At 61.9% G+C, this 13,427-nt stretch overlaps 1 protein-coding gene across 1 annotated transcript in view; it reads left to right on the top strand.

Moving 5' to 3' along the window:
• The window catches only part of PKD1L1 (polycystin 1 like 1, transient receptor potential channel interacting), a 94,766-nt gene that overhangs the window by 49,740 nt on the left and 31,599 nt on the right, over positions 1 to 13,427 (top strand). The window contains exons 31-37 of the mRNA XM_062178560.1: positions 1,321 to 1,440; positions 3,502 to 3,628; positions 5,499 to 5,634; positions 6,460 to 6,544; positions 7,105 to 7,269; positions 9,250 to 9,368; positions 10,672 to 10,782. Of these exons, the coding sequence (XP_062034544.1) occupies positions 1,321 to 1,440; positions 3,502 to 3,628; positions 5,499 to 5,634; positions 6,460 to 6,544; positions 7,105 to 7,269; positions 9,250 to 9,368; positions 10,672 to 10,782 (863 nt within the window). The remainder of the gene's footprint in view (positions 1 to 1,320; positions 1,441 to 3,501; positions 3,629 to 5,498; positions 5,635 to 6,459; positions 6,545 to 7,104; positions 7,270 to 9,249; positions 9,369 to 10,671; positions 10,783 to 13,427) is intronic.

Here is a 13,427-nt window from a genome sequence, read left to right as displayed (position 1 = left end):
AGAACTCACGTCCTCAGGATTGATTCCCCCGGGGAGCGGGCTGTGTGCCTCGAGGGCCCCAGGGGGCCCTGGTGGAGATGGTGGTGGCAGGCGTGTGCATGGTGTCACAGCACGGTTTCTCCAGAGGTGCCGGACGCCAGGGGTTTCTTAAGAATGCACCTCAGCTCTTCTGTTTTATTTTATTTATTTATTTGGAAAAGTGGCCACCTGGAGGTGCATGAGCTCCCAGAGGGGGTTCTGACTGCTGCAGTGGCTTCCTGGGGGTGCACTGTTGTCACATGGGGCTCTGACGGCCCTGACTGCCCGCTGCTGGGCAGCTCCCCGGGGAGATGGGTACAGTGTTGTCACATGGGGCTCTGACCGCCCACTGCCAGGCAGCTCCCCAGGGACGTGGGTGCACTGTTGTCACGTGGGGCTCTGACCGCCCGCTGCTGGGCAGCTCCCTGGGGAAGTAGGTGCACTGTGGTCACATGGGGCTCTGACCGCCCACTGCTGGGCAGCTCCCTGGGGAGATGGGTACAGTGTTGTCACATGGGGCTCTGACCACCCGCTGCCAGGTAGCTCCCTGGGGAGGTAGATGCACTGTGGTCACATGGGGCTCTGACCACCCACTGCCAGGCAGCTCCCCAGGGACGTGGGTGCACTGTTGTCACATGGGGCTCTGACCGCCCGCTGCCAGGCAGCTCTCCAGGGACGTGGGTGCACTGTTGTCACATGGGGCTCTGACCGCCCGCTGCTGGGCAGCTCCCCAGGGACGTGGGTGCAGTGTTGTCACATGGGGCTCTGACCGCCCGCTGCCAGGCAGCTCCCTGGGGAGGTGGTGTACTGTTGTCACACGGGGCCCTGACGGCTCTGACCGCCTGCTGCTGGGCAGCTCCCTGGGGAGGTAGGTGCACTGTGGTCACATGGGGCCCTGACCACCCACTGCTGGGCAGCTCCCTGGGGAGGTGGGTGCACTGTTGTCACATGGGGCTCTGACCACCCGCTGCCAGGCAGCTCCCCAGTGATGTGGGTGCACTGTTGTCACATGGGGCTCTGACCGCCCACTGCTGGGCAGCTCCCTGGGGAGGTGGGTGCCTCCCCGTCAGCTGTGGCCCTGACTGGACCTTCTGTGTGCCCAGTGCAGAGTGGGTGCTCAGTCCCAGGATTTCCTAGCAGCAAACCACTGGTTCCTAGGAGTTTTCATGGCCGGGACAGAAGGGCTGGGATGCGTGGGGAGACCATGCGCTCACCCACCTTGGGCGCCTTTGGCATTAGAAATGCCCACCCTGGGGCTGGCTCGTGTGGGCCAGCTGACACTGCGGCTCTGGGTTCTTGCAGCTGTTCCTGGGAGCCGGCCCCACCGACCTCACTCTCCACACCTCCGGGCTGGGTCTCCTGTGCAGCCTGCTGGGCTCCCCTGCAGCACAGCTCCTGTCTCTGCTCTTCAGGCTGAGCGAGGTACAGCACCTGTCCGGGTGGTCCTGTCCCCCGGGGGCCCCTCCCCACTAGGAAGTGTCACAACTACCTGCTCACCTCTGCAGGAAGCCACGAGGCCTCCCCAGGCTGGACCAGGCAGCCCCCCGAGAGGTGTGCAGGCGAGGGCACCGCAGGGTAAGCGCACAATGGAGGGAAGGGAGCCCTGCCCCCGGCCGCTGAGCAGGCCTGGAGCGTGTGTGCCAGGCTGATCAGAAGCCAGGCCAGGTGCCACGTCCGGGGCTTCAGTCAGCTTTGCCCCTGTCCGTTTCCCTTGCCCCGTTTGAGCCTTGTAAACCCTCTTTAGACTCTGCCTTTGTCAGACAGTTAAACCTCTGCTCTGGTTCCCATTGTTTTTTATTACTTTTGTATTTTTAAAATTTTAGAAAGATTCATTTATTTGAAAGTCAGTGTTACAGAGAGAAAGGGAGAGACTGAGAAGCCTTCCATCGGCTGGTTCCCTCCCCAGATGGCTGCAGCCAGGGCTGAGCCAGGCCAGAGCCAGGAGCCAGCAGCTTCATCCAGTCTCCCACGTGGGTGCAGGAGCCCCAACACTTGGGCCATCTTCCCCTGCTTTCCCAGGTGCATTAGCAGGGAGCTGGATCAGAAGTGGAGCAGCTGGGACTCAAACCGGCACCCATGTGAGATGCCAGCGCTGCAGGGGGCAGCTTTATCTGCTACACCACAGTGCCAGCCCTGAGTTTATTACTTTTTTAAAAAAAGATTTATTTATTTAGTCATTTGAAAGTCAGAATTACACAGAAAGAGAGGAGAGGCAGAGAGAGAAAGAGGTCTTTCATCCGATGGTTCACTCCTCAATTGGCCGCAACAGCCGGAGCTGTGCTGATCCGAAGCCAGGAGCCAGGAGCTTCTTCCAGGTCTCCCACATGGGTACAGGGGGCCAAGGACTTGGGCCATCTTCCACTGCTTTCCCAGGCCATAGCAGAGAGCTGGATCAGAAATGGAGCAGCCGGGACTAGAACCGGCGCCCATATGGGATGCCGGCACTTCAGACCAGGGCGTTAACCTGCTGCGCCACAGCGCCAGCCCCCCAAGATTATTACTTTTTAAGAAAATTATACCTATCTGGTTGATCGACATGCTCTCTTTTTTGCTTCTCCCGTGAGACATCTTTCTCAGCTGCTGTTTCCCCAGGGTGGCCTGGGTGGGTGTGGGGTGTCCGAGGCCTCGCCGGCCCAGCACTGTCACTGAGTCTCCGAGGCCTCGCCGGCCCAGCACCGTCACCGAGTCCTGCCTGGCCCGTGCTGACCTCAGAAAGGCCCCTCGCAGTGCAGGCTGCCTGGCTCGGCGCCCCACGTCTGACTCGGCTGTTTTCCAACTCAGGCCCTGATTCCTGTAGAAAGACGCTGGAGGCCCTGGAGCCAGACCAGGCAAGTGCTGACCGCTGCGGCTCTCTGGTGCTCTCCTGGCTGTGGTCTGCCCACGGGAGGAAGCGAAGACCTTGTGATCCCACTGTGGCCTTGGCCATTTCCCAGGACACAGGCCCGGGGAGGGGCGGCGGGGAAATCCTGGTCAAGCTCGCGGGAGGCGTCCCGGGTCTGCTCAGCCGGCGCCTCTGCCTCTTGTGAGGAGCAGTGGTGGGAGGGCTGCCCCCCCCCCCCCACTCCAGGGCTCACACAGGCCCGGGGCGAGTGAGGGCCGTGTTGCTGCCCAAGTGCCCTGGCTGTTCTGCCTCGGGGTCCGTGTGGCTGGATCCCGTGGGGCTTTCCAGCCTCCTGCACCTGCCAGCGCCCCACGTCCCCTCTTCCTGGGCATAGAGCTCTTGGTGCCCTGCTCAGAGCGCAGGACGGCCCTGTCCCAACGCCACGCTGGAGCCTCAGCGGGACCCAGTCGCCCTGACTGCTGTCCATTGCCCCCCAACCCCTGGGGGCTGCTGGGCCCCCTCTCTCAGAGCTCACTCCAGCTGGGCTTGGCCACGTCCCCACCTACGCCACCCCGTCCCCTCCACAAGCTGCAGGTGGCACTACTGTTGAGGGTGCAGCTGTCCATGGAGACGCTGACCTTGGCCTGACCTTGTCATTCCAGCGTCCTGCCTCAGCCGCTCTCTCTGGGCGTCACCAGGCCTGGAGGAAGGCAGCAAGCAGCCAGGGCACAGCCTGTCCACACCAGGAGCCAGGGACCTGCGGAGCCTCCCGGAGCGAGCCTGTCCTGGGTGAGAAGAGCCGCTGCTGCCCTGCCCGTCCTCAAGGTGATGTCACTGCGGCTCGTGGGGCATGGCCCCTTCCTGCCCGCCCAGCGTGGCCTGTGGCTGCGGGCAGAGCCCTGACCAATGGAGCCCCAGTCTCTTCCTGCCCACTCAGCGTGGCCTGTGGCCACGGACAGAGCCCTGGCTGGTGGAGTTACAGTGTGTTCCTGCCCGCCCAGCATGGCCTGTGGCCGCGGGCAGAGCCCTGACCAATGGAGCCCCAGTCCCTTCCTGCCTGCCCAGCGTGGCCTGTGGCCACGGACAGAGACCTGGCTGGTGGAGCTACAGTCTATTCTGCCGCCCAGCATTGCCTGTGGCTGTGGGCAGAGCCCTGGCCAGTGGAGCCACAGCCCCTTCCTGCCCGCCCAGCGTGGCCTGCAGCCGTGGGTAGAGCCCTGGCCGGTGGAGCCACAGTTGGGCCCAATGTCCTGGAGTCTCATCTGAAGCCAGGCCTGGCCCCATGTGAAGCGAGGCGTCCAGCCAGGCTGTAAGTCCTGGTGCTCTCCAGCTTATTCCTCCCCCCCCCCCCCCCACTTTTTAAGATTTATTTATTTGAAAGTTAAAGGAAGAGGCAGAGAGAGAGAGATCTTCCATCCACTGGTTCATTCCCCAGCTGCTCGCAACGGCCGGGGCTGGGCCAGGCCAGAGCCAGGAGCCAGGAGCTTCCTCCAACCTCCCACATGGGTAGCAGGCGCTCAAACACTTGGGCCATCGTCTGCTGCTTTCCCAGGCCATCAGCAAGGAGCTGGATAGAAGTAGGGCAACCGGGACTCGAACCGGCGCCCACATGGGATGCCAGCACTGAGGCGGGGGCCTTGCCCGCTACGCCGCAGCACCGGCCCCTCTCTGGCCTGTTGTTAGCACAGCTTTGATGGGACTGTGGATGGCCCTGAGGGCCTCTGGTTCCTTTCTGTGTTCTGCGGTCTGAGCAGCGTGCACGACAGCTCGGGTTGTGTGGAAGCTGAGCAGAGGGCTGGAAGGGCAGGGCTGTTTCCAGGGAGGCCCCGCCACCCCTGTCCAAAGTGGGGTGTGCGGTGCCGGGCCCAGGGTGGGGGTGCACGGCTGCAGGGTCCCACAGCTGCTTTCTCGCAGCTCCGGTCCACACGGGTCCTGGAGCAGGCGTCAGGCGCCGGTTGCTGCTGCTCTGTGGGCAGGAGCTCAGCAGGTCCATGCACGCAGCTGACAGAGGCTGTGCCTGTGCCCCCGGGGGTGGGGGAGTCGTTTCTGGGAATGGACACGGGATGTGCTGTCTGGGGAGCCCAGAGGTGTAGGGTGTGCGCCGACACAGACACCAGGCTCCCGGGGGTGGGGAGTAGTGTGGCTCAGCAGGACCCTGCCATGTCTAACTGGGGCTGGGTGTTCCTTGCTCTGTGCTGGCCCAGTTCCAGGATCTGCCCACAGGGGCCCCAGGAGGACTTACCTCTTACCCCCCTGCCCAGGCACGGCCACCCCGGCTGAGTGCCAGGCTCTGGAGAGACTTGTTAGCGTGAGGGATCCATGAGCCCTGTGGCCCGTGGGGACCTGATCCAGCCAGGGCAGACGCTGCTGCTGCAGGCGTGAGGTGGAAGCTGGTCCCTCCCCCTCTACATTGGCGGGGCGCTCGGTTCAGGAGCAGGGTCCCCAGGGACCTGCAGGCAGAGACCTGTGTGTCCAGCCCCGTGCTCCATTCGGGCCCTCAGCTGCTGGTCTGAGCCCCTCCTGCCAGGCCGCCCTCGGTCAGTCAGACATGCGCCTCTTCAGAAGCCCCCCGGGTCACAGGGGTCACCCAGGGAGCCCTGTCTGTGGCGGGGAGCGTGCGGCCTGCTCACCCGTGCGCTCTCTGCCTGCCCTCTCCTAGCTCCCAGCCATGGTCCTGGAGACCTCCTGCTCCCAAGGCCCAGGGCCCTTCTGCTTTGGTCAGGCCGGGCAGCGTGGGCCGTTTGTGGGGCGACTTCCCTGGCCTGTGCTCTGGGCACGGCGTTCCTCGGCTACAGGTGAGCCGTGGGCCCGTTTGGCGGCAAGGCTGGCATCTGTGGGGTGATCCCCGGGGAATACAGACAAACGTGGCTGTGGCGGCTTTCTCCTCCCTCCCCGCTGACCATCAGGGGTGGAATTCAACCACAGCCTCTCTTGGCCCTTCCAGCTCTGTGGCTGTGGCCGGCTCAAGACACAGCCCCAGGTGTTAAAGGAGAAGCCACAGGCCCTTGCGAGGGAAGGAGAGAGCCTGGCCGCTGAGCTCGCGGAGGGCAGGCCCCAGGCCAGCTGTGCTGGCCAGAGCACCCACCTGCAGTAGGGGGGAGGGTGTGGGCGTCACAGCCTCTGTCTGTGCCCTGCACGCGCTGCCCTGGCTCTGGCCCCCTACAGCTTGGCTGCTTCAGCAGAGCCTCGGGTCATGGCTGTGGCTTTGTAGCCGCGGGAGCACCCGCAGAGCCAGCTCCTGTCTTCCCAGCTCTCCCTTCCCCCAGCTGTGCAGACACTCTGTGCGCATGAGCAAGGGGCTCCCTACTGCTCTGCGCTGGGTGTAGGGAGGGGCAGGTGCAGTGCTGAGCCCGGGCCTGGTGCACCTGCACGTGCTCCACCCATCAGCGTGGCTGCGGCTACACCTGCGGCTGCCTCTCCTCCTCTTCACCTCTCTGGCTCTGGGCCATCCTGCGTTGGGCTTTCCTTTCTGTTCCCCGGGGGCAGCTACAAGGACGTCCAAGTCCTCTGGCCAGGGGAGGACCCCCTGCTCGCCTGTCACCATGCCCAGGCCCAGCAGCCATTCCCTGGCCGCAGCCGTACCTCCTGCCCACGCCGGGGCTGACTGCTGTCTCTGCCAGGTTCGAGCCGGCGCAGTGCGTGTGGTGGCTGCACCTGCTGCTTCTCTCCGTGGCCTGCTGTGTCTTCATCACCCAGCCCCTCATGGTGAGAAGCAGCCCCTGTCACCGGGGGACCTGGGAGGGGAGGGACACGGCGGCTGCATGTTGGTGACATGCTTTGCTTTGGAGCCTGATGTGAGCTATGGCCTGGCCCATCCGAACTCACGGCGCTGCCGGGGGAATGAACCATTGCTCCTGCCCTGCATCTGAGGGCTTGGAGCCTCAGGGAGCATTCCAGGGCACATCTCGAGGTTTGTGGAAGATGGAATTAAAGACACACACACACCCCGAAATCCGAGCATATGAGAGGTCTTCAAAAAGTTTCTGAAAATAGCATATTATGAAAAAACCATGCATGGATTTAGAAATTATTTAGTCTCAAACTTAAATCGTTTAATTCCACTTCTCCACGAACTTTTTGAAGTACACCTGTGAGGCTCGGGCAGGGCCGTATCTGGGAGGGGGTGGCTGGGATCAGGAGACAGTAGTTCCTTGTGTCTGTCTAGAACTGGAGACAGACCTAACAGGGGGTAGGTACCAGGGAGACAGCTCTGCGTGGACCCAGCACAGACGCACACCACCCACTGCCTGTGTCCTTCCTTCCAGATCTGCGTGGTGGCGTTGGGCTTTGCTTGGAAAAGAAGAGACGACAGTCACTTCTTTGTGGAGTCGTTAAATGAAGCGACCAGGGACCTAGACCCGGGGCTGGAGGGCCGGCCCAGGACCCACGGCTGCCCCTGTGGCCCTGGCTGTGCGGGGGCCGTGGCAGAGGTGAGGAGGCCGTGCCTGCAGGCTGAGCCGAGCTGCAGGCTCTTTGTCACACCTTCGGTCCACAGGGGCAGCGGTAGCACCCTCGGGAGCCCTGCACGCACCGTGATGTCTCCCACCTCTTTGCACACGCGTGTGTGGCACTCTCATTTACTCTAGTCCCAGCACAGCTCCTGAAGAAAAACGAATGTTCAGGACACCGAAGCCAACGAGAAAGAGTTCTCGGCCATGATTTTGGCCGCTTGCTTTCGGTGGACCCTTCCTACCAGCTTCCCTCCCCCTCCTCGCCACGTTCAGCTCACGAGGTGTGTGTGGCGTTCTCTTGAGAAAAAAGAGAGAGGTCTTGCAGGCACCAGATGAGTTCACAGACTGGGGCTGCTGTGGGTCACGTGGAGTGCTGTGTGCGGCTGAGGTGTGGCCTCTGGGGAGGATGCAGCTGCCGGTCAGGACCCGGCTGCCATCTCTGCTCTCCCCCCTGAGCTGTGCTGGGCCTCCCCCCGCAACCTCTCTGCTCCACCTGGATCCCAGCTGTGCCACACTGCACCACGTCACGTGGCACTCATCGCCGTGCCGTGTCACTCTGCACGTTGTCACATGCCAGCCACAGTTACACACTACTTATGGTCATCATATCATTTGTTCCTGATAACTTAGGAAGAGGCGGCACTGCTGTACCACATTTCAAAGATAAGGGAGGGGACGAGGCCCAGGCCGCACAGCGCTCGTGGGGCCGGCGTCCTCTCCCACTTCTGCACCCTGCCCGGAGTCTCCTCACACCTTTGGGCCTCCACTTTCTCCTCCAAGCCTGCCCCCCCTTTCTGCCCTGGTGTGCAGTGCACCACCTGGCTGCCGCTCTGTTCTTCCTCTTGCTGTGACCTCAGCCTTGGGGTGATTCCTCCCGAGTGTTCAGCCACGATGCTGGGCTGCTGCCCACCCCACCCGCTTCCCGTCCGTGCTCGTCCTGTTAGCAGCTCGGCTGGCACGTGGCACCCGCCACACGGCAAACTGGTACCAGCTTTCTATTTGTACTCCACAGAGGCCTGGGAGGGAGGGCTGCCTCTGACCTCTCAGGCGCCCCCAGCCCGAGCCAGGGCCTCCCAGGGGGTGTGTGTCCACTTACTAAAGGAGTGGCCGGCGCCTTGGCTCAACAGGCTAATCCTCCGCCTTGTGGCGCCGGCACACCGGGTTCTAGTCCCGGTCAGGGCACCGGATTCTGTCCCAGTCGCTCCTCTTCCAGGCCAGCTCTCTGCTGTGGCCCAGGAGTGCAGTGGAGGATGGCCCAGGTGCTTGGGCCCTGCACCCGCATGGGAGACCAGGAGAAGCACCTGGCTCCTGCCATCGGATCAGCGTGGTGCACTGGCCACAGCGCGCCGGCCGCGGCGGCCATTGGAGGGTGAACCAATGGCAAAAAAAGGAAGACCTTTCTCTCTGTCTCTCTCACTGTCCACTCTGCCTGTCAAAAAATAAAAAATAAATAAAGAAAGAAAATACAAAAACACTCACTAAAGGAGTGAGAGTCCGGGGAGGAAGCCCTCCATGGGTCATCCGTGGGCTGCTAAACAGATACAGTGAGAAAGCGATAACGTGTTAGAGGCGAGACGCTAAGGCCGTTTCTCAGCCCAGCTGTTCCTTGCAGAGGCCTTTCCGCCCTTGGCAGGCCTCTAGAAACCCTGTGCAAATGCCAAGGATGATTGCTGTAGAGGGAAGGGCGCCCACAGAAAGCAGCCCTTTGTCGTGGCCCCGCTGCAGACCTGCCAGGGACGCCGGCCTGTGCCGGGAGCACGTTGCTCCCGCGGCGGCTGCACCCCCTCCTGGCCCTGCCCGACAGCTCGTTGCCCACTGTCCGCACAAAGCACTCCTTTGTTCCCAAATACCCGCTAGATTCCAAAGTGCAGTGGTAACAGGGCTCTGGGCTCGGCAGGGGCCCCAGGGCCTCTCTCGGGCCACCCGCCAGCCCCGCTCACAGCACTGTGGTCCCCACAGGTCCTGGCTGCCCGACAGCAAGCCCGCCGCCTGCGCTGGGCCCGGCCCCCGGCCCCGGCCCAGCTCAAGGTCACCGGGGGAAGGATGAAGAGAGAGCGTCGCACTCGGGCAGCCCTGCGGTACGTGCAGCCTCTCCCTGCTTGGGAGAAGTGTCCTCATCAGAGCGTGGGGAGTGCAGCTGGTGAAACCCCTCCCGTGTCACAGCGCGTGTCCCCAGCACATGGGATGCCGGGACACCGAGTCACAGAAAACGCTTCTGCGGCTTGCCGTGGTGAGGAAGTGGCTGAGTGAGCACCCTCTGACCTCCGCTTGCCCCATCCACGCACGGCTCATGCCTCCAACTTCACTTAGCAGGAGACCCGAGGGTGTGGGACGTCTCCAGAGGAACTCAGCCGGGCGTCAAGTTAGGCCAAGGACGCGTGTGCACCACCAGCTCCACTCACAGTGTGCACCCACACGTTGCCGTGGCCACCACAGAATCTGCTCAGATTGATCCTAGGTAGACGCAGGACTGAAGCGTCACGCATGTGGTGGCCTCTCTCGGGGCACGTTCCACCCCCACCCGTCCACAGCAGGGGCCGCATGGCAGCCACCGGGGGGCCCAGGGTCAGCAGCCACGCCGTTCTCTGACTTCCGGGAGCTTGAACCTGCCTCTCACAAACCGTTCTGACGTCACTGGGCTGGCAGGCTCCACTGCACCGACGTGCCAGCTCTTTCCAGTTGGGTCTATGTAGTCAATGCTGTTCCAACCCGAATCCCCCCATAGGCAGTGACAAACTGATTCTAGAATGTGCGTGGAAAGCAAAGGAACCAGAACCAAGGCGGTTCTGACAGAGCAAAGCTGCAGGACTGACGCTGACTTAAGCTGCGCTAGGGGCGGAGCCCGGGTGGTGCTTGGTGACGGGGAAGACGTGCCTGGCAGTGAGCCGAGGCCCACACGGAGGCGCTCAGGCTCTGACAAAGGCCGGGGGCAAGTCCTGGCTTAGAGACGTCGTCTCCAGAGGGGGCACTGGGAAAGCCAAGTGTTGATGTGCAAAACAGAACTCACACTTCTCCCTTCATTACACACGGTTTACCCAGGGTACCCCTGGGCACACATGCAGGGTCTGGGAGCCCCTGGGTGTGTACACGTGGGGCCTGGGAAGCCCCTGGGTGTGTACACACAGGGTCTGGGGAGCCCCTGGGCATGTATGCGTGGGGTCTGGGGGAGCCCCTGGGCGTGTACACGTGGGGCCTGGGGAGCCCCTGGGAGTGTACACGTGGGGTCTGGGGAGCCCCTGGGAGTGTACACGTGGGGTCTGGGAGCCCCCGGGCATGTATGCGTGGTGTCTGGGAGCTCCTGGGCGTGTACACACGGGGTCTGGGAGCCCCTGGGCACACATGCGGGGTCTGGGAGGTGCTGACTTCCCTGTCTCTCTACAGAGATGTCTCCGTGCACGGGCTCAGGCTGCTTCTGTTGCTGTGTCTGACATACGGGAGGTTCTCCCAGGAGGAATGTTCCCTCAATCAAGCTATCCGGAAACAGTTCACGAGGTCAGCGCTCTGGGGGCTCCTCTGCTCTGGTAGCTGTGCCCACGTTCAGGACGAGTGTGTGCCCGAGGCGGGGCCCGAGCTCAGCGCTGTAGGGGCTCCCTGTCTCGGTGACTCCGTGCAGGCCACGTGGATCTGTGTCTTCTAGGGTGGACGAGCGTGTGCGGGAAGTTCCCCCCGACTGGACCAAGTAATCCACCCCCTTGGTCCATGTGCCCGGGCGATGGCGATGGGCGCTCAGAGAAGGCCTCACCACGCCCTGTGTATGCAGCCTGGGCGAGGCTGTCCCATGGTGGCCCGTGTCAGCAACGGCTCCCCTCGCAGGCCTCGGGCACATGGCGTCTCGGCCCGGGTAAACAGTGAGGTGAGCATAGCTCAGGGCGCTCTGGGGTTGGGGCCGAAGCAGGATCTCGCCGTTTCTCTTGCTGAAGACGGCCGAGGTCTTGGGTCAGGGCGACTGGCGGCTCCTGCTGTCTCTCGCCCACCTGCCGGCAGTCGGCGCTGCCCCTCGATCCTGCTTCTCAAGTGCTCGCTGCCTCTCCCTACCTCTAAAGTAGCGGGCGCTCACCGCAGGGCTGAGACGTGGGAAGCAGAAGCATCGTGGGCCGCCCGGACGGAGACAGGCACCGCCCAGGCCTCTGTGGCTCCTGCTCCTCTGCCCGGCCTCGGCAAAGCCGGCACTGGGACACAAGCCACGTCCTTTACTGGTGCTTACTCCACCCTCCACCAGGCTCCCTTCACCCAGAGGCAGGGCGAGGGTGCTCCCCAGGCTGTTGGGCCTTGAGTTCTGAAGTGCGCCACACGGGCCCGTGCTGGTTCCTCACTGTGGTGGCAGTGACCAAGCGTGGACCAGCCCTGCGCTCCCAGGGCTCGCTGTCCTCCAGAGAAGATTCAAGGACACGCTGACGCAGCGTTTCTATGACCCTGCAGCCGGAAGTCATCAGTTTGACGTGAGTTACTCTTTGCTGGACATTTTGGCCAGGACTGAGTGGCTTGAAAATCTAATTGTAGGTATTATTTTAAAGCATGCTTACTTTTTTTAAAAATTGATTTATTTGATTTTTAAAAGATTTATTTGAAAGTCAGAGTTACACAGAGAAGGAGAGGCGGGGGAGGGGGGGTCTTCCATCCACTGGTTCACTCCCCAGTTGGCCACAATGGCCGGAACTGTGCTGATCTGAAGCCAGGAACCAGGAGCTTCTTCCAGGTCTCCCACAAGGGTTCAGTGGCCCAAGGACTTGGGCCATCTTCCACCACCTCCCCAGGCCACAGCAGAGAGCTGGATCGGAAGTGGAGCAGTCAGGACTTGAACCAGCGCCCATATGAGATGCTGGCACTGCAGGCGGTGGCTTTACCCGCTATACCACAGCACTGGCCTCTGATTTCTTTATTTGAATCGCAGAGTTATAGAGGGAGAGACAGAGAGAAAGGTCTTCCATCCGCTGGTTCACTCCCTCAGATGATCTCAGCAGCCAACACTGGGCCAAGCTAAAGCCAGGAGTTTCTTCCATGTATCCCATGTGGGTGCAGGGGCCCAAGCACCTGGGCCATCTTCTGCTGCTTTTCCCAGGCCGCTAGCAGGGAGCTTGGATGGGAAGTGGAGCAGCTGGGACTTGAACCGTTGCCCATTTGGGATGCCAGCACTGCAGGCAGTGGCTTTACCCACTGTGCCACAGTGCCCGCCCCTACTTTTATCTTCCAAAGAGAGGATTAGTGATGCCCAGCCAGACACCAGGCAGTGAGTGGCATCCCCTTGTCAGTTTCAGAACCCACCAGTGAGGTCAGACCTGGACGTCGCAGGTCGATCTGCCTGGGTCTCCACAGCTCAGGAATCCAACTATCTACTGTTCTGCCAGGGAGACTGGTGCTACAGGAATTCTTAGCATTTCTGACTGACAACGCCCATCTCTACAGCTGCACAGTTTGTACCAGGAGAGGGCGCTGTGTGCAAATCAAAGCAACAATTTGGGTCTTTCTGGAAATGTTAAAAAGTCTAAAAACAAAAAACTTCTGGCTTTTTCTAGTTTGGGTTTTTTGTTTGTTTGTTTTTGCCTCCCATTTCATAAGTCAGTGCTACTTGGAATATGTCTTACGTGGGTGTCTGGCACCCAAATCCACAGTATCGCCCACAGCCAAGGGACACCTGTAGGACCCGCAGTATCGCCCACGGCCGAGGGACACCTGTAGGACCCGCAGTATCGCCCACGGCCGAGGGACACCTGTAGGACCCGCAGTATCGCCCACGGCCGAGGGACACCTGTAGGACCCGCAGTATCGCCCACGGCCGAGGGACACCTGTAGGACCCGCAGTATCGCCCACGGCCGAGGGACACCTGTAGGATCCCTCACTTGTACCTGCATCTGCCAGCCTTCTATTAGCCACACGGATGTTGACCCTTGGGGCTCACAAACCCTCACTGCCTCTGTGTGCTCCTGCCATCAGGTGGCTCGTGTTCTATCCTGTCCCCCACCCCATACACGCAGTCCCTATCCCCGTCCCTGCCAGCCCTGCACCTAACCCGGGAAGAGCAGGGATCTGCGCTCCAGGCCAAGGAGCTACCAGCCAGCAGGAGAAAGGGGCTGGAGGGGGTTTGGTTCCTGGGGATTCGGCCCCTGTGAAGTGAGGAAGTTGGGCCGCATTTGCCGTG

Source organism: Lepus europaeus, chromosome 20 (genome assembly GCF_033115175.1).
Source record: "Lepus europaeus isolate LE1 chromosome 20, mLepTim1.pri, whole genome shotgun sequence".
Classification (NCBI taxonomy): Eukaryota; Metazoa; Chordata; class Mammalia; order Lagomorpha; family Leporidae; genus Lepus; species Lepus europaeus.
Note: the sequence above shows the minus strand (reverse complement) of the source record. Positions and strands in the feature narration are given on the sequence as shown.